This window comes from Strix aluco, chromosome 6 (assembly GCF_031877795.1).
Source record: "Strix aluco isolate bStrAlu1 chromosome 6, bStrAlu1.hap1, whole genome shotgun sequence".
Classification (NCBI taxonomy): domain Eukaryota; kingdom Metazoa; phylum Chordata; class Aves; order Strigiformes; family Strigidae; genus Strix; species Strix aluco.
In genome coordinates, this window is record NC_133936.1 from 31,371,274 (window position 1) to 31,397,241 (window position 25,968).

General features: G+C 37.4%; 3 protein-coding genes and 1 long non-coding RNA gene across 13 annotated transcripts in view; 2 read left to right on the plus strand and 2 right to left on the minus strand.

The window, feature by feature from the left end:
* The window catches only part of LOC141925382 (aldehyde oxidase-like), a 46,131-nt gene extending 43,851 nt beyond the window's left edge, over positions 1-2,280 (minus strand). For 4 of the 5 annotated variants that reach the window (XM_074829516.1, XM_074829514.1, XM_074829517.1 and 1 more), the window contains exons 1-2: positions 1,868-2,003; positions 735-792 (exon numbers count right to left, since the gene is read on the minus strand). In XM_074829516.1, coding sequence (XP_074685617.1) covers positions 735-792; positions 1,868-1,927 — 118 coding nt within the window. In that variant the 5' untranslated portion in view covers positions 1,928-2,003. Of the gene's footprint in view, positions 1-734; positions 793-1,867; positions 2,004-2,220 lie in introns of those variants that run through there. The other variant, XM_074829515.1, reaches the window with a different exon arrangement.
* On the plus strand, positions 1-20,815 carry LOC141925386 (uncharacterized). 4 transcript variants are annotated; one of them, XR_012623855.1, is made up of 7 exons: positions 32-183; positions 2,918-3,025; positions 7,852-8,000; positions 13,130-13,188; positions 15,025-15,080; positions 19,046-19,156; positions 20,580-20,815. It is a non-coding gene; the product is annotated as an uncharacterized LOC141925386 (long non-coding RNA). The 4 variants fall into 4 exon arrangements; XR_012623853.1 differs by lacking the exon at positions 15,025-15,080 and having other exon boundaries at positions 1-69; XR_012623852.1 differs by lacking the exon at positions 15,025-15,080.
* On the minus strand, positions 5,755-22,662 carry SGO2 (shugoshin 2). 2 transcript variants are annotated; one of them, XM_074829519.1, is made up of 10 exons: positions 22,526-22,662; positions 19,517-19,651; positions 17,057-17,211; positions 15,263-15,438; positions 14,783-14,860; positions 13,961-14,043; positions 13,332-13,564; positions 10,805-12,811; positions 7,607-7,754; positions 5,755-6,191 (listed from the first exon to the last, which is right to left on the minus strand). In XM_074829519.1, exons 3-10 carry the CDS (start codon positions 17,199-17,201, stop codon positions 6,086-6,088), a joined length of 2,976 nt encoding a protein of 991 aa, XP_074685620.1. In that variant the 5' UTR covers positions 17,202-17,211; positions 19,517-19,651; positions 22,526-22,662; the 3' UTR covers positions 5,755-6,085. The 2 variants fall into 2 exon arrangements, with proteins under 2 accessions (XP_074685620.1, XP_074685621.1); XM_074829520.1 differs by having other exon boundaries at positions 19,517-19,603; positions 22,526-22,642.
* Positions 22,562-25,968, plus strand: part of KCTD18 (potassium channel tetramerization domain containing 18) — a 9,115-nt gene continuing 5,708 nt past the window's right edge. Inside the window, exons 1-3 of one of the 2 annotated variants that reach the window (XM_074829525.1) lie at positions 22,562-22,675; positions 24,056-24,253; positions 25,502-25,713. In XM_074829525.1, the coding sequence (XP_074685626.1) occupies positions 24,097-24,253; positions 25,502-25,713 (369 nt within the window). In that variant the 5' untranslated portion in view covers positions 22,562-22,675; positions 24,056-24,096. Of the gene's footprint in view, positions 22,676-23,079; positions 23,185-24,055; positions 24,254-25,501; positions 25,714-25,968 lie in introns of those variants that run through there. The other variant, XM_074829524.1, reaches the window with a different exon arrangement.

The window sequence follows — 25,968 nt, forward strand, 5'->3', positions numbered from 1 at the left end:
GGAAACCTCCTAAGAACAGCTGAGAGCAGACACATGGTCAGGCCTCTGAAATGGTGAAGAGAAAGAGAGGTAAAGATCAGAGCAAGTGCTGCACAATTTGTAGCAACACAGAAAGCCACTGAGCTGTGGACTGAAACCAAGACAGGAGGAAAGAACCTTGTCTGCAAAGACAAAACTGGCAGGGTGAGATTTCTAGCTCTCCCAACTTCGGTTCTGTCTTACTAATTTTTTTTTTTTTTCTGTTTTAAAATCATAGTTCTTCATATTTACTTACTTTTAAACCTGTTTTTTGAGTTTAGAAATCTGTTTGGAGTTCTTTTCATAAGAAAACATAGATTACCTCAAAATTCCAGCAGACTCAGGGTCTCATCACAAGATCTTTCTCCCTTTCCTGGGAGAAAGACTTCTACAAAGATTGGAGACTCCTATTCTGTCAAGCTTTCTGTATATGGCCAAAACATTCTTAGGTTTCTTTGTGGGGGGAGAGGGGAGGAACACAGATACACACATACACATCATGCCTGATGGCATAGCTTTTGGAGACTAGGCTAAAAATACAGCAGCTCACCGAAGAGTATTTGGCTTAGGAAAGACACATCATTCAATATGGTTGTTTTAAGGGAGTCATAACTTCCTTAACCTGGTAAATCACCTTTTAATTATCATTTATGAGAATTTTGCTTGAATAAGGCTTTCAAATGAGTGACTTAAAGGAACAGACAAGAAAAGGATACGTCTCTTTCGCAGATAAGACAACAGCATTTGTTCAGGATCAGCATTTTTCTCTATTATCTGCAGAAATTAAAAACAAGAAACCAAGGCTTTTCAAAATAGTTTCAAAAACTATGAGTTCCCTCTCATAGAACTAGACTAATTGCCAAAGACCACAGGAGAGTTTGGGCTCCTTCTGGAAATTCCTTCTCAGATATATACATTTCCATGAAAGATGTGCCACGGCTTTTTGCAACTACTAAAAATAACTGCTGCTCAGTGAAAGGTCATACTGAGGGTATTCACCTTCAGCCACACTAGAAATAAAAATGCAGAACTCTGTTACAATAGACGCAGCATAGCATAAAGAATTAATGATTTGCAGATTTTAGAGTCTCCCTGGCACTTTAACCTACTGGCATGAACGCTAGATAGCCTGTAAAGCTATCAGCAGGAATCAATTTTCTTCTAGCTTTATTTATATAAACTTTCACTTGCTGTAATAGACTAAAACCAGAGAGCAACATTCTTGATTGATTACAGCATTTCTTATTCCGTTGCTTAGAATCAGCTAGTTCCTTTCAGTTGCACTGAATCAACAACCAGTTTAATATTGTTCTTGCAATATTATCTTCAGCCTGGCTAATAGCCCACTCTTTGGCACCCGAGTCTTGCTGACTTTCTGTTGTGTCTCTGAAAATCTGATACCATCGGATACCTCTTCTCTGATATACCATCAAAGATGAGAAGCCAGGCACGTACAAGTGAAAAGCTAGTTTGCTCACCAGCTGAATTTGATACCCAGCTGGAAGACCAAAGATTGCACTTTGACATGTTTTTTCCCCCAAACACAGCAGAGCTAGCTAAAAGGGGATGTTGTAATCACGCTTGTCCTCTTCTGCCGTTTCTCCCCTTCTAACAGCACTTGCTGAATGCAGAAGAGCATTAGTTAACTAAAGTAATACTTGGAGGTTGATTTGCTTCTTACCCACCGTGGAGGAGATGGGAAGGAATGCTTCTGGAGGCTTGTGTGAGGATTCTGTTATATTCCCATGAGGAAGACGTCTGAGGAAACCAAATCTGTGCCCACACCCTTCGGGGTTACTTCTGGAACAGCAGCCCCCCTTTCTCCACACTCTTTCCGAGCAACACTTACCTTCCTCCCATTCACATAGAAAATCAGCTCCTCGGGCCCCGCTGCCCCTTGCAGGGACATTGCACCCCAGCCCCGGAACCAGCAGCAGCAAATCTCGGGCAGCTGCCGCAGCCGGAGAACCCTCGGCAGGCGGGGGCAGACACGGCCACGGCAGCAGCGGGGCGGACACGGACACGGACTCGGCGGCAGCGGGGCGGACACGGACTCGGCGGCAGCGGGACTCGCAGGGGCACTGCGCAGGGCGTCCCGCTGCCAGAAGCTGAGCTGCCCCCAAAGTTACAAGCAAATTGTTAACAGTTAGCGCTAACCACACAATTCATTTACCGGAACAAGACATAAACACTAAGACATACCTCCCACTTTCTCAAAGGACATACGTGTTTCTCCAGAGCAACACGGCAACATTAGCAATGTGAACTGTTGTTACGTTCTGACAATAAAATCTCCAAAGGTAATTTTAAATTGTGATAAAATCCAGCAATGTAGTGATCATGAGCCCAGTGGGAATTTGGCATAAATTTGCACTCACAAACAAATTGGCAGTAACTTCCAGGTATTATAAGCATTTCTAAGGGCTACTTGTGCAAGTAAGGGTTTATAGAATCATAAATATTTGCTTCTTCCTGTTTAATCTAAACCTAATATATAGAATTATTTTCCCTACAAATGTAAAAAAAAACCCAAAACCAAACCATTATTAGTGGTAAACAAAAATATTAAATGTAAAAACAAATAATTGAAGAAACACGAGCAAAAGCAACTTTGAAGCTATAAAAAATTCAAATTACCTTATAGTCAGCAAAATAATCTTAATCCCTGTGACAGCTACAGATTAATTTTTATCTCAAGTATCATGAGCTGTTTTTACACCTTTTTCCTGGCAAGAGCTTCTAATGTATCAACTGATCTGATAAAACAAGCACTTTTAGTGAAGATTCAATAGGCAATGTAACATTGTTTATGCAGTACCTAAAGTAAGCAACCATTTTGCAGAACAATTCAAAGAACTGCATCCTAGAAAATAACAAAGTAAATTTTCTCTGTTTATAGAACACCAATTTGAGCAACAAAAACAGTAAGGATGGAGAAAACAAGAAAAGAAGAGCAGTAGCAACGATGATTTCAGAGTTACTTAAAACAACTTCTGCACATCTTCAGGTAATTTTCTTTATCCTTTGTTATTTTGAAAGATATCTATACTAAAAGGAATGAAAGAAACTAAGGCATAAAGCCCTAGGCCTTATATTTTCATTGAAAATGACATGCTTTTATTTGGAACACAGCAGCAGTTGAGCTGGTAACACCTGAGGCTGTGTGGAAAAACAGGACCTTCACTGAAAAATAATTAAGATCGTCTCCAAAAAGATTACTTTTTTCTCAGAAAATGAAGCATGTGCTGCTGTTTCTGGCTTTCAAACCAGAGGCAATAGAGAGAAACAACCATTTCAAAAAACACTGGTTTGCTGCTGCAGTGCCAGCACAGGGGACACAAGTTGTAAGAGATACTTTTTTTGGATTTCTAATGTTACAGCTGGTGATGTTGATAAACAGTGAAAGCTAGCAAGAACATTCCAATTAAAAAATTAACTACAAACTTGGTAAAAAAATACCAGAAAAAATGTATAAAAAATATTCTATGTGTAATTCTTTTTAAAATAACATTGAGTCAGGATAGAATCTATCTTCCCAACCATTTCTGCACCTCCTCAAAATGTTCTTGCTAATGTAGTAACATAGACAGCATGTTTCAGAAAGAAAAAGTCTCTTTGCTGAAACTTCTCAGATACTAATTTTAACAGCTCTGTGTTGCAATACAGATCACATTGCCTGGGTGATAAGGTAAGATTTGTATTGGAAGAATTTCATATTGAGGGAATACTTTTTTTCCTGTGAGGTTCTATATGAAACTATCTTGCTGTCCTTATTGCTGTACACTTACAATCTTTGCATGGTCTCTGGTGACCACAGCTAGACAAGCTCTCTGTTTAGCGGATAAAGTTCCCCTATGTAAACTATCTCACTAGTGGCATATTTAGCTCCAAATTCATGCGCGAAATGTTCTACAGGATCTTGGGGAAGCTGCCCTGGGGCTACAGACTATCATTAAAAAAAACCAACAGAAAACAGTTGTGGTATTACTTAAATATCTGTAAATAATACTTTTGTGCCTCTTACTGTTCATGGTTATAGTTCAAGACTTACATGCAGAATGTACACACCTGAAAGCTATATCCAGGAATATATTTTTATATATATGACTCATTTTTCTGTAAAAACATGCAGCTGAAATTCTGACAACAGGTGAAGGATGTAGGCTCCCCTTGTTGAACTTCATGTGATTCCTCTCAGCCCATTTCTCCAGCCTATCCAAGTCCCTCTGAATGGCAGCATAACCATTCAGTGTTTCAGCCACTCCTCCCAGTCTTGTATCAACCGCAAGCTGGTGTAGGCTGCACTCTGTCTCGTCATACAGGTTTGTTAATGAAGATGTTAAACAGTACTGGCCCCAGTGTGAAATCCCAGGCAGCTCTAGTGTTTTGCCTCCAACAGGATGGTATGCCGCTGACCACAACCCTCTGGCACTGATGGTTCAGCCAGTTTTCAACCCACCTCACTGTGCACTTAACACATACTTCTTCAGCTTGTCTGTGGGATGTTATCAGAGACAACGTCAAAAGCCTTACTAAAGTTACAACAAACATCTGCCTCTCCCCTCACCCACTGAGCTAGCTGTCTCATTGGAGAAAGATATTGGGTTAACAATGCATGATTTCCCCCTTGTAAATCAATGCCGACTACTCCCAATCACCTTCTTGCCTTTAACATGTGTGGAAACAGTTTGAGGACCATTTTCTTCATCAACTTCCCAGGTTACAATGGAAGATACAATGAAGTACAAAGAGTACAGTTTGGTTTGGTATTTTTAAGAATATATTATGAATTTAAGAGTATCAGTTACACCTCTTAAAAAGAGGTATACCGTATCAGACTAGCTAAGTAAAGACCTGGTCTCTGAAAGTTTGAACAGTGAATGCCCTTGGGAAAAGTATAAAAATTGGTCAAATGCATAGTCAGGTTTCTTCAGAATACTCTTCCAGCCTTCAACAATTTGCAATCCAGGGACATCCTGTGCCAGAAATGGTGTTTCTGGTAATTCCTCCTAGATTTTTCTTCCATTAATTTCTCTAATCAAATTTTAAGCCCATGTAGACTAATAACATCTACTCCTGTAGTAAGGAATCCCTCAGCATAACTGCATTCTGTGTGAAGAACCACCTTCTATAGCCAAAAGAAGTTAATTTATTTATATCTGTCTCATTAAAAATGAGCTATGGCTCTCCTGGTTGCAAAATGTACCTGAACCTTATCCAATGTGATCTGTAAAAGTTGTGAGGGCTGTGAACTATAGCCTGCAGCTGGCAGCATCTACGATTCAGATAACACCAGAAAACTGTTTGTCAGCTGACAGTGCATTATGGAATGCAGAAGTGATTATGAGAATCCAGAGGGGAAGCAGTACAAAAACCTGATAGCTGAATGCTATGATGTGGTTGTATTAGTCATCACACTAGCACTCTCTCAATCAGAAACTCAAGGTGTTACTTTGTCTGGATTCTATTTGCTACTGAATTTCTATTGCAGTGCTGTTTTCTTCCTGGCTGCCTCTGGCATGTACTCTAGATACCAGACTGCTCTCTACTATTCCTCAAAATGAGACTTCCTCATTCACATTTCAGTATGTTTCTGTTAAATCTAAAAGTCTACTATCAAAAAAAGGGGACTGTTTCCATCTATTTCAGTAGATTTCTTAAAATTTCGGATGCTTGTGTCTGTTCTAACCAGCACTGAAAAATGGTTCTACTCATGGTAAATATGAACAACTCACATTAAAATTCCCAAAGGTGATTTATTTTTAATTCTCATTAAAACGTATACTTTTCTTACAAATTAAAAAGTGATGCAAACCCTTTGATCAAATTATAACTTACTGACCAGAAATGCAAAACACAAGAGTGAAGCCTAACCTATATTTGCCTTCCTCAGTAAAGCATTGTGTCCCTTATATAGGGTCTTCTTTCCAGGAAATTCCACTTTGGAAAACCTTTACTAATCAAAGAACAATAAGCACTCTATACTGCTAAACATACATATATATATATATTTAAAACTGTACCCATTTTAGAAGTAATGTTCATAAAGGCAATTCTCTTGTCTTCTTCAAATAAATTTTGATTTACTTTTAAAATTTCTTTTATTTTTAACTCTACAGACTGGGGAATCCAGAAATTGTGTATCTGTAAACTGATCCCCACGCCTTAGTTTGCTGTAAACAAAAGAAATAAAAGACATCATGTATTAATATTACCAAGCACTTATGTAACTATAATTATAATATTTATGTAATTATAACAACAATTCCAAATGGTAAATACTCTCAATGAAAGCTTGTTATACTAAAGAAATTAAATTTATGGAAAATAAATGTCTGAAATAGTAAGGCATAGATAACTACTGTTTTCCAAAATAATGCTAAAAATAGGAGTCTTTTTATGGTTTTTAAAAAAATTTATTATGTTAATACATGAGTAATCATAACTTATTCCTGTAAGACAAAACTCAAAAATTATTTAAACCAAAAGCTTAACAGCATCCATTCAGGACAGTATACTTGAAAATAAAATATAAATAGGAGACGGTAATCTAAAATCTTGAGTGACATCCACATTTATTTCTGTTATTAGTAGTTACTCTCTTTCTCCAGAAATACAGAGCCTTATCATTGTGGGGCAAAAGAGGAGAATGTGTCAATATCATAATTTTACACCATTTTAGTGTCCAATTCAATTAGTAAAAGAAAAAAATGGAACTCTAACCCCTTTGCATTTCTTTTACAAGCTATCTGGCATAAGTATTTCTGAAAAGCCAGTCGTAAAGTGAAAAGACACTTCCTACATTACTTTTAGCTCCCATTTGTTCTCAGTCTCATTGCATCAATTAATTGTTTGCTTACTTAGTAAACAAAAATATTTTGAGGGTGTATGAGTACACTGTGCTGATTTTTTCAGTTTGTGGATTTAACTTCTCCCACAATTTTGCCCAAAAAGGAAGACATACTCCTTCTACACCTTTGTCATAAAGTAAGTTGCTATAATCCATTCACTCTCAACGCTGTTACAGGGAAATCTTGATACTGTCTTTATCTCATGAATATGCATTCTATTAATACACACACAACAGAGCGTAATTTTTCCTTAAATTAATATTATACTTTAAGAAAAACCCAACAAATCAAACCAAAAACCCCAAACAACTTTGTGGCAAAAAACTTTCAGAATATTTTCAGAAGTAATCAATTTAAAGGTCTGCTGGGATTTAAATCTATTCACTTAAGTACAAATATATTAGTTTTCTTATCTGCAAGTTTGGCTTTTAAATCCTTTTTTAATATTTAATAGTAACTACACAATTGATGTCTTTTAACAATCTCAGAAATACTGTGCCACTAAATTTGCTAAGAACACGGGGAGATGAATATCTAATTATCAAATTAATATACCTTAAACAATTTCTTACATAAGATACAGCTAGTTGAAGCAAATGACTGAATGATATACTATTACTGCCTAAACTATCTTGCCACTTCAACAGTTTATTTGGGGGAATTTAATAGCAAATCTTTACTGAGGATAGTTACGTACTCCAAAAAACAAACTAAAGCCCTAATTTACGTGTACCTACCGGTTTAGACTGGGTTCTTTGTAGCAAACAGTGGCTCTTCCTCGTCTAGATGGTGCTCCTGAGTTTTCTTCTAAAGTTTTGGGGGATTTAGGTAAGGAAGTACGAGACTGTATATCAGTATTTGTCAGATCTTGCAAAGCCTTTTTGCCTGTGAATACAGTAGTTTGTCTCATTTAAAATATTTTCTGAATCATTAAGTAAACTTTGAATTCGTAATTACTTTTAATTAGCATTTCTTAATTCAGGTACTTTGGTTACTGCTCCTACTCTAAAGATACTCAGCAAAAAACAGGATCGATGATCAAAGAAAATGCCACTACAGCAGCTTTCAACCTACCGAAATTTGGAGCTGTTTGAGGTCTGCCATGCTCTTGGGACATTTTAAGAAAGCCCCGTAAGTACTGTAATTTGCAGCTAGCTGTTTAAGACTCCCAAGTAACTGCATTTTAAAAAGTAAAACTGCACACAGCTCATGGCCTTGAATGTAGGGGGAGAGCATACATGTATAATCTGAAGATTCAACCTGTACAAGAGTTCTCTAGTACTGCATTTTCCAACTTCATGCCTGCTCCTTGGGCATGTGTATAGAATGAGGATAGCGAGGTGATTACGTGAGCTTCCTTATCTTCAGAACTGTGTAGTACCAAACTATTTATAATGTCTTGTATTTTGAACCACTGAACATGACCAAAAGGAATATTCCATAAAAAAAGTAAAGAGCCTCCGCAGAAGAAGTACCATTTGTGTCAGCTTTCCATAATCCTTTAAAATGAATTTGGAATGCCAGACTAAACAATCAGTATTTAATTTGGAGACAAACATTTTGATAATGGGAGAAATATTGAAATTATTATTTAGCCCACATTTCAAAAAATTCTAAACCATTTATAGATCATAGTCTCTCTGAAAAGCTGTAAAATTTAATGCACACAGCAATCCAAGATGAAATAAATAGTCTTAATCTGTGTGCCTTAGAAGTTCTTCCAAGAGTGTACATTCATCACTGATACCAGTCAAATTTTAGATTTATGGCATCCAGATGAGTACATTTGGAATGTAGTTTTTCAAAGGAACTGAATTTAAAACTCTCTTATCTCCATTTCTTGAGTTTGAACGCTTTACCTTAAATCCTCTGTGACAGCAAATGGATGCTATTGATCTCATGGAGGAAATTCATACGTATATGGGATAAATTATGAATTTTTTGGTGTGTCTATCTTGAGACTAATAAATTATATCACTGTATATTTACATACTTGTCAAAAAAGTGAAGAATTTCTTTCTTTATTACGGCATCTGAATGCCTTGTACAGTCTAGCATACACACTCTTAACTGATGGTAAGCTGGTAGTGCCAAATTGCTATTTCCCTGTAGCAGAATTCTGTGCTGAGATCAAGTAAAATATCCCAGTGGGTAAGACTGATCATTTTGTCAATAGTCTTCTGAAATGTGTTAGGCAGAGACATAAAGTTAGTGGTTCTTCATTGGATTTCTGCTAACTTTACTTCTAAGCATGAGAGACATATTAAGGTGAGTTTGGGCTGCTTGCAGCAGGTCCCTCCTGACTTATGAAGGCAAAAGAAAAAGCATTGTCTTTTGAAGGAATTCATTAAGGAAAAGCAATGCTCATTTGGTTTAAATGAGAGTGGTCTCCAATCATGAAAAACCTCCCAAGTTTGGCTGCCTCACAAATCAATTTTGATTTCTACTAGTTTTAAAGTGAAAGTAAACTGTTATTCTGAGTTTTTCCTAAGGTTTAAGGTTAGAGATCAGGTCACCTTCTTTTTAAGCAGCAAGAATTTTGAGACATCTATGAGTCTGCATTATTTAGGAAAGCCTTTGAGTGTGAATATTTATGTTCACATAGATCTAACTATCATCACAGGAGACTTTCACGGTATATTTCTAAGTACAGATCAAGGTAGTGATCAGAAGAGCTGGCATCATCAGAAAGGATGGCATTTTCTTGCTTTCTTTTAATTCAAGATATGGATTTGGATGTAGGATGAAAAATGAACTGGTTTTTGAACTATGCCTGAATGGATAAAGATCAAATTATTAGCTTGCTTTTTATGTCAGTAGTCTTTGATACTGCTGATCACAAGGGTTTACTAATCTATCATTAAAGCTAATAAAATTATAGGATCCTTCTTCTACCTTCCAAAGAAGGAATCAAAGATGAGAAGATGCAAGTGCAAATTACGAGGACTAATACCTCACACGATGGTCTAATTCTGCCAGTATTCCTACTCTGTGGTCATGTAAAATAGGAGATTTTTTTGGCCATTGTGTCCTAGCATTCAAATGAAGCCAAGGCAGTATTTGCTTGATAGTCTGAGATTCAAACTATTAATTTGAGCCAGGAAACTGTCTAGGTGTTGGGACATTCTCGGAGACAATGAAGTAAACAGGAACTTGTTGAGAATAAATATGTTTACAAAATAGACCCCTCATACTAGGAAACTTCAAAGCTACATTTTAAAGCATATTTAAACTCTAGCATAGACATGTTAGTCATATATTCCTTTAGCTCCTTTACAGTAATTTCATTGTATGATAGAAGAATCTGAACCTATCTTCCAGACTACACTAAAGTTTGATTATTTTCTTAATGTATCTTACTTAAAAAAGAGGTTGTCACATGAAAGTTTGCTCATAGGTAGATTCTAGAGAACACCTGCTCAAAGTACTTTTTTTAGATCTCAGAATTCCTATTGAATCGCAGTGTTTCTAAAGAAAAACAAATGAAATCTTAAGTCCAGCTATGTTCTCCATTTACGAAGGGAACAGTGTAGTTCACTCTTATTTCCCTTGTATAAAACCTCAAGCTATTGTATCTTTTCTACCCCCAACTTTCTGAATTCCATCACATTCTTTGAAAAATGAATACAGGCTCCAACTCTAATTGCTCCTCAAAAATGTAGACTACTTACATCTGCCCAACTAAATGTCACCTTGGAATATACTGAAAAGTAACAAGGATATTAGTTACCACAATTAAAAAAATATATTGTGACCAATATGTGATATATAATATGAAGAATTTTAGTGATTTTCAGTCTTACCTTTTTCCACTCCTGTTTTATTCACTTTAAGCAAGCAATAAGAGTAGGATAGTATTAGAAGAAGATACCTTACCACTATTTCAGGCATTACATAATTCAAAATGCCATTTTTTTTCTCACCCATACACTTACCATGACAAGGTGTCAGAGTCTTTTTGTAAGTCTCTTTAGAAATGTGATCCAGTTTTTGTTCTACTTTTCCAGCATCCAGTGCTTTATTATGATCATTTTCCCCATAGATTTCAGAGTTTTTCAGTAAAGAGAAGTTCATGGAAACACTGTGGTTATCAAGAGCTGGGAGCTCCACATTGGAAAGACCCTCCTGGAAAAAGCTATCTACATTTAATGGGATATTCTCAGAACACTTGACAGGCAAGAATTTTGAAAATTCTGGTTTTTGAACCGTAGGCTTTAACTTGCTGATAAAGGAATCTATCTCATGAGGGACTTCCTGGTCATCCAAAATTTTCTGCCTTCCCTGATCAATATGCCTGAAATAATTTTTTTCTGGTCTGATCTCAGTAACATCAGAACTAAGCCTCTGTTTGAGCTTTACCCAATTATCAGGAGAATTACTAATGTGAGGGCTTTTATGTGCCACCGATGAGGAATCTACTTCCTTAAACATATTAGCACCATCATCAACTTGTTCTTTAGCTTGTGGTGTATTCATAGCTACACCATTCTGAGTAACTAAAGCTACCTGCATTTGCTGAGTTTCAGTTATTTTATTTCCAAGCAATGCATCTTTATTTTTTAATTCTTCATTTTTGCAAAGTGAGAACTGCGTTAGATTTTCTTTTGGTATTATACATGCTTTCCGGCTAGCCTTTGACAATGTACGTTTTAATCTGCCTGGTGAAAAATGGCTACTCTTTTGGTCTACTTTCTGAGTAATTTTATGAACGCTGTCACTTTCAGTTTCTCCACTTTGTCTGTAACTATTTTTTTTGTTGCATTTTCTCTTGATAATATTCTTCTCGTCCTGTTTTCTCTTGCTGTCATGTTGGTGTACCTCTGTTTCAGACTTTTTTGAAATACATTCTCCATACTGCCCATTCTCCTCTCTGCAGTATTTTGCTGTGTTCATTTTAGAAGGGTTTTGAAAAGTTTTCTCGGGTTTTTCTGGTCTGCTATGTTTCTCATCTGCATGCAGAAAGTCCCATTGTAAAGGCAATACATTAGAAGTGTTTTCTTGGAATGGTGAATTTTCAGCACAATAAACTTCTGGTGGGATCTTATTAATAGATGGGTTTGAGTCTGCTTTTTGTATTTTGCTTTCCATGTCTTCAAACATTTCTGAGAAAGTTTCTTTGTTTGTCTCCTGTTTTCTTGGACTTAAGTTAACCTGGTATGTCCTCCTAGTATCTTCAGCTTTACTTGGACAATTCTGTGCTTGATAATATTTGCTGGTATTTAGCAAACTCTGTTTCCCTGCAGAACTTCCTGTAGGTAGCTGTTCTGTCTGACTTTGGAACAGTTGATTCTGAGAGTCAGTAGTTTTTGAAATTTCACTGTTGTCAGCCCTAGTGTGCCTTTCTTCTGCATACAGATTTGAACTGACTTCCGTCTTGCTTTTAATTTTCTCTTTATTCTTCTTAGAATATTTTACTTTTCTGAAACTTGCTAATATTTTATCAGAATTGGCACTACTATTTGTATTTTGGTGTAATTTATCTTTGTCTTTCGTTGTAACTGTGAGTAGTTCACCTGCATCACTCGCAGTCAACTCCATATCAGCATCATAAACAGTTTCTTCAGGCTTCATCTTGTCAGTAAAAAGCAGTTTCTTAAAATCTATCTTATTTTCATTGCTAAATTTAAGAGCTGAAGGAATAATGCGAGACAAGTCACTTGAACTTTCCTGCAAATTCATGTCATTGGTGTTGCTGCCGCTGTTGATACCATGATGAGGCAGATTATCTGAGCTACAGTTTTTATCAAAATTCTTTCTATTAGGTTGAGTTTTTGACTTATGAAGTACTGCACGTTTTTTTCTTTCAGTCACATTTCCACAGAACGGCAACGAACTATCATTATACTGTTTTGTAAGCTCCTCAGACTGTCTTAAAGATTGTGTATTTTTGTCATGAGTCAGGAAGGTACTATTGCAAGTTAGTTCTGTGGATAATTGATTTTCTGCAAAAAGAAAAAATTCATCAGCTTGGGGAAAGAAAGAATAGGGTATAGTTATCAGAATAAAACAGATTACTGAAGGTCGAACCAGAAGCATGGAAAATTAGAAATTGCATATTTTGTTTTATTTTTACTGAATACACACATTCCCTGGTTGATCCTTAAAAATTTAGTCAACTAGAACTAATGTCATATTTTACCAAAGCTGGACTTTTGAAATTGGGTATAAATAAAAATGTATTTTTCTATAAATACTTCAATTATTATTTGGGTATCTTATCAAAGTTTTATTCTGTTCACACTAAGTTTGTTGCATTTCAGCTCTGTTATTTCAATTAACATTATTCTACAAGAGATTGTCAGGACATCTACACTTATGGGTGAGTGTTGTATTTTTTATTAGTTTATTACAGTTTAGGAATCTTACTCTACCTTCTGTATCGCACATCAAGTAATGAATTATTAAATATTAATTGTCAGATAGCTCTGAAAAATTAATCACCTGTACAGAAATACACCATACCTTTTAAAAATATATTGTCAATGGATGCTTCCACCGGGTCTATTTCAATTAACTTTTGATTATTTGTACCAGAAGGCAATGATAATGCTAACTTGAATTGATCTGAATGCATTTTCTTTGACAAAATAGTGGTACACTTATAAGAATTTGGTATTTCACACACAGAAGGGCTGTCTTGCTGTTTTGCATTAGCTGTTGCAATTAAAGGAAGCTTCACTGGCAATTCTACAGATCTGAAAAGAGGAAATTTTACTGTGAAGATTTTTATTACATTTTATGCCATAATATTCAATTGTTTTAAACACTCTCTTAATAATGTATAAAAGCAGAAAACAAGAACTCAGGTATGAAGTCTGGTTCTATCTGAGGGGCAAATGTATTTTTTATGATGGAGAATCCTGCTTTGTGCTGGTGAGATCCCATAAAGAAAGCAGCAACTTAGTCAAACACAAGGTTTGTCTACCACTTCCTCTCTCTATATAAATTCCAAGTTGCATATTGGTAATTTCTGAACTAGACAGAAAATTGTTTCTCATTACCTCAAAAATACCTAGAACAATGTACAAAGATTAGTTGTAAAAAAAGTCTGCAGACACTTACCAACTTCCACATTTAATATAACCACCTACCTAGCAGACTGACATCTACTCTCAAACTGGCTGTCAGTAGGGCTACTTGGACCAGCTGCCAGAGGAAGAGGACTCTGAAGGTTCTTTCAAAAGAAGAACAGTGGGGAAGTAGAAACAGTTGAATATTCTCTTATGTTTTAAGTATCAGAAATATCCACAGGAAAAAGAAAATGAATGGGCAAAAAATAGAAGTACTGATGAAAGATGCATGATATTCAAACACACACAATAATTTTAAATATTTTGTAGAAAACTTACCAAAATCCATAACCTATTTGCATCCCAAAGCAATTTAAAGTAACTATAACTAATGCAAAGTGCATTATACATCTAGAAGCACAGAGCAACACTAAGCAACTGTTCAGAACGGACAATAAAAATAGTATTTTTAAAAAAAGCAACTGTAATTTTGCCGTGACACAAGGACTAACATGGACAATGTTTTCTGGTAAAATTTCCACATGCAAGATATTTATCACAGCACTAAGCAAGGAAGGTAAGTAGCTCACTCACTGGTAAAGAATACCACATACTGAAGTACTATGCTTTTTTTTTTTTTAATTTGACCTCATGACTTCATCAGGGCTAACTGATATTTAACTTTTAGATGCTTTGTAAACAAGATTAAATCCTAAATTTTTAGCAAGCAACAGGAAAATTTAATTGATTTCACTTGACTAGAGTTTCATCCCAAATTTTAAGGGATTGGGGTAAATGTTTTAAAATGCATATATGATTTGAACACTCTACTCATTTAGATGCTTTGAAAATATTATCCTGTAAAATGAATTCAAAATGATAATAGTTCAAAAAACATCTTACCTCAGAAAGACTGCTTATTTCTATTGCAGTTAAGAGGTTATCATTCAAAAATGCTTCTATTTCTTTAAGAGTTTTATTCTGCATGTAAAAGAAAAAGAAGTAATTTAAAAATATATTTTAAGTGGCTTCTGGCTTAAGAAAATACAAGATATAAAAGTGAATCTATGTTGTAATTTTTTTTTTTTTTTTTACACTCAATTGAGCACAAACTGATTTTTAATATCATCTCAATACCTGTAAAGGTGAAGCTGACACAAAACCAGCTATGCGATAGACATATACACTGATGGACAAAATAGTAAGTACAAAAAAATCCTATGAAAGAAAAATCAAATGTGAATACTATGCTATCAGATGGTATAACTTCACAAACAGATGTACATTTTAAATCATCATTTTAAGAAGTAATATTAAGTTTCCAAAAAAGATAAAAGTTTGGTTTAGCTGATCTAAGTTTAAATGATATTATTTGCAGCATACCAAACAGTTTAGCTTTTGACGAAGCAAGATATTATGAAGCTGAATCTTTTCTACTTCCTTCTGAAGAAAAATCTTCTCACTCTTCAGCTTCCGAGAATTTTCTTTCTCCACACTCAAAGCCACAGCTAATGCTTTGTTATTTTGTTTTAAAGATACTTTAAACATAGATGAGTTATCTAAAGGAAACAAAATCATATTATTTTCAACAGCTTCAGTTCCAGGCCCCCTCTTCATGAACTATCACTGTATAACAACATTTTTATTTGTAGGTTTTGGTGGAACATAGCAAAGCCTAACATTTTCTAATATAAAACTATTTCTGTTAGCTGTCATTCTGATGACTACTCTGTCAGCTTCAAGTTTATTTCATGCATAGATTCTGCTCTGGTCTGTATTTTTAAAAATAAGGTTATTTTAAAAAGAAAGCATTTAAAAATGGATAGTTTCACAGGCATAAAAATACGTATTTTACAAATTAAAAAGTTCAAACAGTTTGAGCATAAATGTGAGTTTGGCAACAGAAAGAAAAAAGCTTTAAATTAGAAATATACCTTCCACTGTCCCAATGAAAACCTGCTTACTCATATCTGTTACAGAATCTTTTTTAGGAACTTTTTTTTTTCCAGTAAGACTGCATCTTACCAAGACAACTTTTTCTTGCTTCACATTGATAGCATATACAGAGTTAACTTGAACTCAAGGTAGAGACAAGTCTGATCATACTCTTTTGTAGTACAAAAAGGAGCAAGGTTAGCTTGAAATCTGCTCCAACTATGTCTCTTTGTTGTCTTATACTATTATTTGTGATTTGTAATCCAAAATTTGCAAGGCCTTATTTCTTTGCTTTGGGAAACAAGCAACAATAGTGGAATCTTGTTAATCCAAATATTATGTTTTGAAACTACTATTCAGCTTAGTGAATTACTGCTATTACTGCAGTGTGGAGATTTCTAAAGGACATTAGTATTATTTATCTATACTGTTTATTTGTTACTGAAAATTAGTATTTTTGACATAAAGCCACAGTAAGTTCAAATATATATATACAAAAATCAACAAAAATATATAAATACACGCAAACAACAAAAATTCTTTCCACACCGATCACAGAAAGAGAAGCAGAAGTCAACATTCACTTAACCACGCTGCTTGAATTAGAGAGCTCTGAAATAGCAGTGTTACGCTACGTTTATGGTTTCCCTACCTTTCGCAGAAGAGGATCCGAGATGTTCCATAGCGGTGTTGTCAAAGCCAGAAACAAAACCCAACCATCTACCATGACAAACCTATATTTGAATTTAATCCTGACTTACCTGGAAAACAAAGTACCTTCTGGCAAGTGATTAAATCAGCAGATTAGTATTTGCAGTTTTCTTTGATACAGTGAACGACTCAATGAAGAGTTTTATATAAATCCCATTTTGCAAATGGGAATACTAGGTATTTTACTATGGCAACTGTATTGTAAAAGCTCATTGATCTTACTCATTTTGGTACCTCAGTTTTTAGATGCCCCAAATGGACGTGGACATGGTTATTAGAAATGCACTTGAGTATAGTCTTAAAAAACACTGGCATGCCAAAGAGCAAGCACTGAAAATACTCAGAGAATTAGATAAATAAACAACTTACAGTCATGTGTTTTAACTTTCAGACTCTCCTAAAATTCTCAACATATCACATTAATATTTTTAACAGGCAGCAATTCAGCAAATCATGTTAAATACAATTACTTTGGAAGTCATACATTTTAAGTACAGTAAACAGCTTCGGGTTTATTTTAACAGGACTTACTTATTAATTTAGTTCTGATTTTAGATGCTAAGGCAGCATTCCATTTTGCAGCATGTGATGTTCCATCTTTCTTCTTCATATGTCCTTTAACAGCATCGGAGGTGAAAATGGTAGATGGTTTAGCAGTTACTCGTTTATCCATCATCAAAATGAACCTGTACATTGTCAAGAGGAATGTCTAAATAATACATGAGCTTTCTCACACTTTTAAAATTAATTTTCATTACCTCGTATCAGGAACTGTTATCTCTAAAGTTGAGAAAATTTCTACAGTCTTCACCTTTGTTCAATTAATTCAAAGAGGTTAATGAATTGTTCCTTGAGACTTGAGTCACATTATCACAGAGTGGCAAAATATTTAACTAATAAACATGAAGACTAATAGGATCACAGATTTTTTTATCTTGTCTGTTCCCTCAAGTTATCTATCCAAGCTTACACTTAAAAGGGAAGAAACCCAAGGTTCTATCACTTCACAGTATGATCTGACCAGCTTTTGCTTTCACGGGACAAATTTTAAATCGAAGCATTTAAATAAACCGCCCTGTAAGGGCTATAAATGTAGACACACGGCGAGAGAGACCGTCCGGCGAGCGGAGGGAGAGCGCCCCGCCGGTCTGCCCGGCCCTCACAGCCAGCGGCCGCGCGCGCCCGCTCCCGCCTCGCCCCGGGCGCCGCCAAACGGCCGTTGCGGGGCAGCCCTGGGGCCCAGCCGCTCGCGCGCCTCCAGCACGCGCCTCCGGGAGCGGCGCGAGGGCGGGCGGGCCCCGGCGGGGCGTCGGGCGAGAGGGAGAGCGCGGCCTCAGCCGGCGGACGGCCCCGCGCCCGCGGCTGACAGAGCTCGGAGGGTTCGCCAGAACTAAAGCGCCGGATGGCCTCCGAGTAGAGCCCTACAGGAAAGCAAGAAACGATGGCACACTTGCCTGAGAATCAGTGACACCCTGTGCTTCATAATTCAAAGGTAAAATGAGCATCCAGGCCGTAACAGTTGGATACAGACCTGTCCCACACCTGCAGCTGGATTTATACCACAACCAGCACCCACGGCTGTATCTCTTTTGATGCTCTGTTGATAAAACTAGAAAGGCACCGTAGCCCTTTGTCACCTATGTGCAAAATCAACCATGTTGAAGTAGTTCACAGGTACTCTTACATAGGGTCACATGCATTTCTTTTCATACATGGCATGTGCTTAAGTCATTAACCTTAAATCCACAGTTCCAGTTCTTCAGTGACATTCCTGGGTGTTTTAAAAAGGAGTGGGATGCATGTTAACTTTTCCAACTACATGTCTTTGCAAAACCATTTGAAATACCGACCATTAATAATGCTAAAATTAAAAAATAAATATCAATTGTATAAACACTTAGCATCAATCCCAGTACACTGTGAGGAAGGGATTAGAGAACTGCAGTTATTCCACCTGGCTGCCAGAGATTTTTAGGAAGAGTTTGAGGTATTTGGCTTTATGTTCAAAAAGTTCCTTCAGGTTAAAATGGGAAATCCATGTAATTTCTTCTCAGTGGAAACTTAAATTTCTTTTTGGCTGATCTTAGTAATAGATGAAAGAACAATTAATAGACAGTCATCAAGATAGTTATGAAAACAAAAATGATAAATTTAGAAACCAATAGATTATAGCAAGCATGCATGCTGCCTGCATACCTACTGACTTGTAAGGGTAGGAGTCTCCGATGTCAGAATTTGAGCAAGCCCACTTTTGGTTTGGTATATGTAATATTAGGACTGGAAATTGCAAGGAAGTATTTTAGTCTAATAAAATGCTTTTCCCCAAATTCTTGTCTGAGCCCCAAATCCCTTGCTCTTTAACCCTCCTTTCACATACATTCTCTTTCACTGGCTACATGTGCTCAGTCCTACCATTAGTTCAGGTGGACATTAGTTCCTAAATTTGGTCCAGGAATCAGTAATTCTATTGGAAACAGTTTTGTGAAAACCTTAAGAGTTAATGTTTTAATTTGCTTGAAGATTTACAGGTATGTGGAAGGTTGAAATAAAAAACAGCATCAGGTTCCGTAATGGAGTCATCATCACAAAAATCTTACCTTTCCCTGTGCTAACATTACAACATGCTATAAGGTAAATCAAAGGAAACGCACAGTAAGTATCAGTGGCATTATTCGAAAATATATCATTATGAACCTATTTTCATAATCTGCTGCAAACAGCATCTGGAGAGTCTCTTTTCTACCTTTTCTTAATTTCTGTATGATATATGGCACAGTTTCTCAGTGTGGCCCCAAACCTGCAAAACCCTAAGCTTCTATGCTATCCCCTTAAAATACAGATTTGATCCAGCACACATTATATACCTTTGGTACATTTCCCCTTACAAGGCAACTTGGAAGCGACTGTAGCCACTGTAAAAGTCTGGCCAAATAAAAGAGCAAATGACCTTACATAACTTTAAAAATAGAAAACCAATCAAATAAAACTTACCTCCTTATCCTTTCCAGCAGGCAGTGTTTTTTCCTCCAGATCCAATCATGAGTTTCATTTCCCCCAGTTTTACAACAGTGCCAAGTCCTGAAGGGGCAATCACCAATTTGCTTCCATTTAATGTTTATGTCACTACTGTGGGCAATAAATTTAAAACAAAACATGAAGTATTGTATTTCCACCTGTGGTCATACTTTCCTTTACGCTCTGCTGAGGAACTCCCACACTCTAACATTTCACATGTAAAAATCTCCAGTTAATTGCCAGGTGCTCAAAGCGGGGAAGAGCTTAAAGCACCGCCAAGTTTCACAGCCTATATATCTTAAATATATATTAAGAGCAGAATTCTTTTCTGGTTTTCAGGATCCTATGACTGGTCTTTAAACTGAATAGAAATGAGAGGGAGTGAGGGAAAGACAGAGGCAGACCTGTTGTAAAAGCTCTAACCATGTGGGAAGTGTCTTATCGAGTCTGTGTCTTACTAGATACCTGCAAATCCATTGCTGAGAAGAACCTCGGTTGAGAAATGAATGCTGTAGGGTCTAGTAAAGTGTGAGCTATGACTAAAGCACTTCTGGTGGGTAGATTACGTAGAGCAGCTTCTTGCTCTGTGGATTCTCTGATGTCCAACAAGACCTGAGCTAAAATTACAGTATTAAGAACACATCTTCCTCTAATCACACCCTTTCTTGCACAAGCTTAATGAAAATTCATTTTGCAATGCCTCTTCCCCTCTGTCAAATTTGACTAAATTAGTCAACTGAAACACAAATATACAGAGGATGAGCATGTAAGCCTGACTTCCTTTGGCAACTAGGGAAAAAACAAAAACCTCCCTGTGTTCATTTCCCATGAACATGCAGCTCAAAAGGCAGTTTGCTTGTGCAGGTTGGCTACATTGCATGCTTCTATACCAAGTACACACTGTACTAAGCTTGAATAGTAAAGATATTTCACATGCTTAAATCTGAGGTCCAAAACCTATTGCATTGTTTGTTTGTTTCTGTGTGTGTGTACATCTATTGACTGAAACTATGTATGTTGTTCTGGTCTCCCAATGCAGAAATACATGAAGTAACATTGTTCAGACTTTTGAAGCAAAATCAAGCCAGCTTAAAGGAGAAAACAAGCATGGAAAGCTGCAGCTTCATTAAGCGAATGTTTTAGAGTGAGAAAGTCTGGAAGTTATATTGTAACATCTGACAACAGTGGACACATTGCAAGTTGCAATTGCTATGTATGAACTATTCCCAGTGAGTAAGGGACAACACACATTATATCCTTAATAAAGATATAGTTAAACCAGACAACATTATTTCACTAAAATATTCTATTATACTAATTTTCACTTATTTTATAGGAAGTCCAATATCCATGGAATTATCAGTCTGTATTGCGTTCAGTGGCGCATTGTAACTTGTGTGCTTATTTAATTAGCTATTAAGCATTAAAGACCTGGCTTCTGGGTACATTCTTAGCCGTGAACTGTTCAGAGAGCACAAGAGCCATGGTGCTTGGCATGCCATTTCCTCTCTTCGCGGCAACCATAGCATGCTTAGTTGCTAAGAAAAATGAAACAGGTGAAGTATTTATTGTAGCTTTCACTGCCATTCTAATGCAGATTGGCATTAAGATAAAAAGAAGGGAGTTCTAAGTAGTAAGTGATCGCTCAGTGTTAGACAATTTCAAAGAGAATTTATTATCTCCCTACTAGGACCAGATGCAATATGATTTAGATGGCTCTTTCCTTTAATGTCCTTCACTTGACTGAAGGGAAGTGTGAATCACAAGTCTGTGGTCCTAAATATTAACTGAAGACACAGTAGCCTATGAATATATAAGTATTCTCAAAATCAAATGTCGTAACAGACCAGAATATAGTAAGCTACACAGTTGGAACTGTAGCTGCTCTGTGATTATTGGTTACACATCCTTTGATTTGACCCTTTAGCAAGTGAACGTGCAGTTGAAGATTTAAATACCTTAAATATGGTAACAAAACACTTTCAAAAGGAAATTATGAGTAAAAAACCCACGATGATACAAGATGAAAATCAATAGGAATTGTAGATATAATGGAGTTAATTTGTTAGGTAAATACAGACAACCTATTTAAATACAATATAGGCACATTTCTTGTATGTGCAGTGTACAGTTAAGTAACTGGATTTTTACTGGACTTCAGACAGCAAGTAAAATATAGTTAACATTTGGGATGTAGTTATCTCTTACTATATTTTCTAAACACATAAGCAGCTCATACCTTCCAGAAAGTTTGCAGAAATCTAGAGTTTGGCCCTGTTAACTTTTGCACACAACTACCAGTTATTTGGTAGTTGTATCCACAGGGATAAGTTCTTACTCTAGGTTATGGCAAAAAAGAAATTCTTTATTTGCTTACAAAAGTTAAGTGGGAACTAGACATAATGTAACAAACTTTTTTTTAGAAAATACAGCTTTGTCTTACAACCATTTTTCATGTGTATGGAAACTTTTCATAACGAGTCTGAGACAAAAGCACAATGAGAATCTAATTTCTTTACCTTTCCATTGTTTATGCGTGCGTTTTGATGAACAAGCAACTCTATGTCAGACATACGGAACAGGATGCTGTTTCTGCAAGTCTGTGAAATGGCTATACGAGGGTGAAGCACCTTGCCTGCATTCATCCATGCTATTTTAATGCATTAATAGTTTGCTCTGAAAAATGCATGTAAGTATGAAGCAGAAAAAAAACTATATTTCACAGGCAAGCAATAGGAGAGCAAGTTAAAAGCTATGATGCTTGCATTCATATATATTAGCTAGAACTAAACAGACTACTGCTGACACACAAGCTAGTGAGTTGGCCTGCTCAGAGGACAAGCAGTCACATCAGAGTATGCCAGAAAACACCAGCTGACCTGAGGCTAGGTTTTTCTACCTTTGCCTCCCATTTTAACCAAAGCAGACCTTTCCATCTTCAGGCTCAGAGCACACACCAGCACCACATCACTCTTGTGAAATCACCTGTCTCAGTGCTGCAACTCCGGATGTGCAGCTGCAGGAGAAACGAGAGCCCATCGCTCAGACTTCCACCTTGGGCTGCTGCCGCTGCCCTGGCCTGGGCTGACCAGAAAGGCTCTGAGGCCACCACGAAGTACAACAGGAGTGCTGCAGGTTAGAAGAATAGCTCAAGCTATGATATTATTGAGCCTACAGAAAAAGCATTTGAATCAAACCCACTTTGAGTGAACGCTTACTTGTAATTTAAAAAAAAAAAAAAAAAAAAAAAAAAAAAAGATTATCAGAAAAGGTTTCTGCCTTACAGAGTAGCCGAGGTTACGTGGGTCATCCTCACTGCAGAGGATGCAGACACCAAAGCCATGCCTGAGGGACCCCCTCCGGGCAAAGCGGGGGAGGCAGAGGCAGCAGAGCCGTGGGGGCCCCTACACCCGGCTGACCCGCCATACCGGCCGGCAGGGAAGCCCAGCCGGCCCTCGGTGCCCCGGGGACGGCGATGCCACACGGGCTGCCCCTCTCTTCTCCCCCCTCGGCCCCGGCCGGGCCCGGCGCGGCCCTTCCTGCCGCCCGGCCGCCATTTTGCGGAGCCGAGGCGGCCCCGCAGGCGGCCCTGCCCGCTCCAGGCCCGGCGTGTGGCGGCTCTGCCGCGGGAGGCGGCGGCGCAGGTAACGCGGGACGGCGGCCGCCCCCGCCCCGCGGCGGGACCCCCTGCCCGCGGGCGGCCCCGGGCGGGGAGCTGAGCCGCCTTCCCCGGCTGGCTACCGGAGGGGTGGGGGCGGGCTTCCCCCGTGTTTGGCGGAGCGGGGCCCCACGAAAGAGAGGGAGGGAGGGAGGGAGGGAGGGAGAGAAGGCCCGGCCGGCTGTGGGGGCGGCTGTCCAGCTGGCTCCCCCGGAGGCTGCCAGTTCATCAGTTAATTTTGGTGAAACAAGAGCAGGTGCCTGGGCGAAAGATGCCGAGTGGGTGTTGGTAACCCTCTAAGGGCGTGCTCTAAAAAAAACCAAACCCAAACCTAAAAACCCCCACGTTTTGAAGATTTTCTTCTGCTGCTTGCGCCAATTTTTCCTGCCCAGACAGGACCCCTTCCTCCAGGGAGCTCAAGGCAGGCATAAGTAAGAGTATTTATTGGCAATGTGGCATTAATGATGTGACAGCTTCAACAGCTAGTTAAAGCAGCCCTAATTAAAGATCAGATTTTATAGAAGCAAGTTGTTATTAGTACAAAATTACTGCATTTTTAGTGCTGTGAACTATACTCAAAGCAAGATTTCCCAGAACGGTCTTCCAGTGCTCTGCACACACATACTGACTGTGTAATTCTGCTCACCTCTGTGTTTCGTAGCAAAGTAAAATGCCATATTTTTTTTATAGTAAAGGTGTAGAATATTTGGTTACTTGCACTAGAACGTCTCCAGAACTGTTTTCAAAGCTTACAGTATTGTGTAACAACCATGTAAGAGCTGAACTAATGCTTCGGTCTTGTGTATATGTCCAGTCTTAACTGGCATTAGATTTACTTTTGTCTGTATTCGTTTCAGGTTTGAATAGCTCATAATTAACACCATCATTTGCAAATGCAATGGAAGAGGGCAAGATTGAAGATGTCCAGGGTATTCTACGACTTAATGTGCGAGGATGTTTATACACAGCCAGGCGTGAGTCTTTATGCCGCTTTAAGGATTCAATGTTAGCTTCTATGTTTAGTGGACGCTTTCCTCTAAAAGTGGATCAGTCAGGTAAGTATGTTCAAGCTGTAAATATGACATTCTGATCAGGGAGCTCTGTGGTAAACACATGCTTTTATATATATTTATGCATTTTATAGTATCTCCCTTTTTCCCATCTGCTGAGAATCAGTTGGCTTCTTTAATTCCAGGACATAAAACAGTTATGCATGCATGACTTTATACTTACGAGTAATTAATCTGAATTCCACAAGACTACTCATGTTTGCAAACACGTTTGTACAGTGCTTACCCATGCCTTGTCCCAGTCCAAGCTGTGGCTTTGGAATGTACTTCTTCAGTATGAATATGAAAATAAATAAAATTGAAGTTGGCAGAGTATTTGGCATTTAACTTGGATGCTGTTTATAAACCCCTATATTCTCCAGAGACATCTCACTCTCTCTGTTCATTACACAAGGAGATCTGGGTCTAATCTTTGTTTCAGAATACTTCATTACCCAGTAAAGATTGCATTTTCCCCACCATGGCTTGATATGAAAGTTTGAATAAAACTATTCATGGGTCAAATTTCACACTTGTTTGTGACTTGGAAATCCTGCCAAAGTATGTCCAGTTTAAAGATATGATGGATGGAGAATAGTAATACCTTGTTGTACACTTTTGACTGTTTAAAATTTCTGAAACGTTTAACATTTTTATGGGCAGGGATTTGCTACCATGTTTCAGTTGCAGTGAACAGCCTATTGTATACAGCTCTGTATAGTTTGGTTAGTTTCCATAGTGATCTTGAGTCCAGCAGGCAAAGGAGAGAAAAAGAAACAAAAAAATACTGTAAAACTTGAGCAATATTTAGGGAACGTTAGACTAGAGGTGTACTGGAGCTGATGCTACTTCTAACTCTTAAATTGCCTAGATCCAAAATTGAAAAATCTCTGCAATAGCGAGAAAAGATGTATCTGCAGTTAGAATTAGAAATGCATCTAGAATTAGATTTTTGCATTTTAAATGGAGTGCAGTACAGCTGAGGTTGTATGTTGGCATGGTCCTCTGCAGATCAGTGATTTCACTGAAATTCCAAAGACATGTTTACTGCACTAAGAAATTTATCTTCAAATAACAGATATTCCAGGGAAACAAAATAGTAGTTTTAAAAGAATAGAGACAGTATACTTGCTCTTCCTAAGTAAGCAAAACTAGTACAGAAGTTTTATATAAAGGCTTTACTTGATAGAATGTGACAAGTCTGTCTTCGCTTGATGGAAGAGATATTTTAAATAATTTTATTTATGTTTTTAGGAGCATGTCTAATTGATCGAGATGGAAGCCTGTTTAAATATCTTTTGGATTATCTTCATGGAGAAGTTCAGATTCCTGGAGATGAACGAATTCGAATTGCACTGCAGGAGGAAGCAGATTATTTTGGCATCCCTTATCCATACAGTCTGTCTGACCATTTGGCCAATGAAATGGAGACATATTCTTTAAGGTCAAATATAGAGCTTAAAAAGGTCTTGACATTTCTTACATTTTTAAAGATGTACTCTCTAGTCAATACCATTCATTAGCATCAGATACTAAAACTGTAGTATATGTGAGTTAGCACTTTTTAATCACTGTTTTAAATCACCAGTAAATTCAGAGTTCTAGGTTAAGAAATCCTAGAGCTGATAATGCAGTCATAGTAGTTAAGGACATGAGCTTTCCCCATCATTGCAATACAGCAACAGTCTAAATTTGACTCTGTTTTACATGCAAGTCTGCTG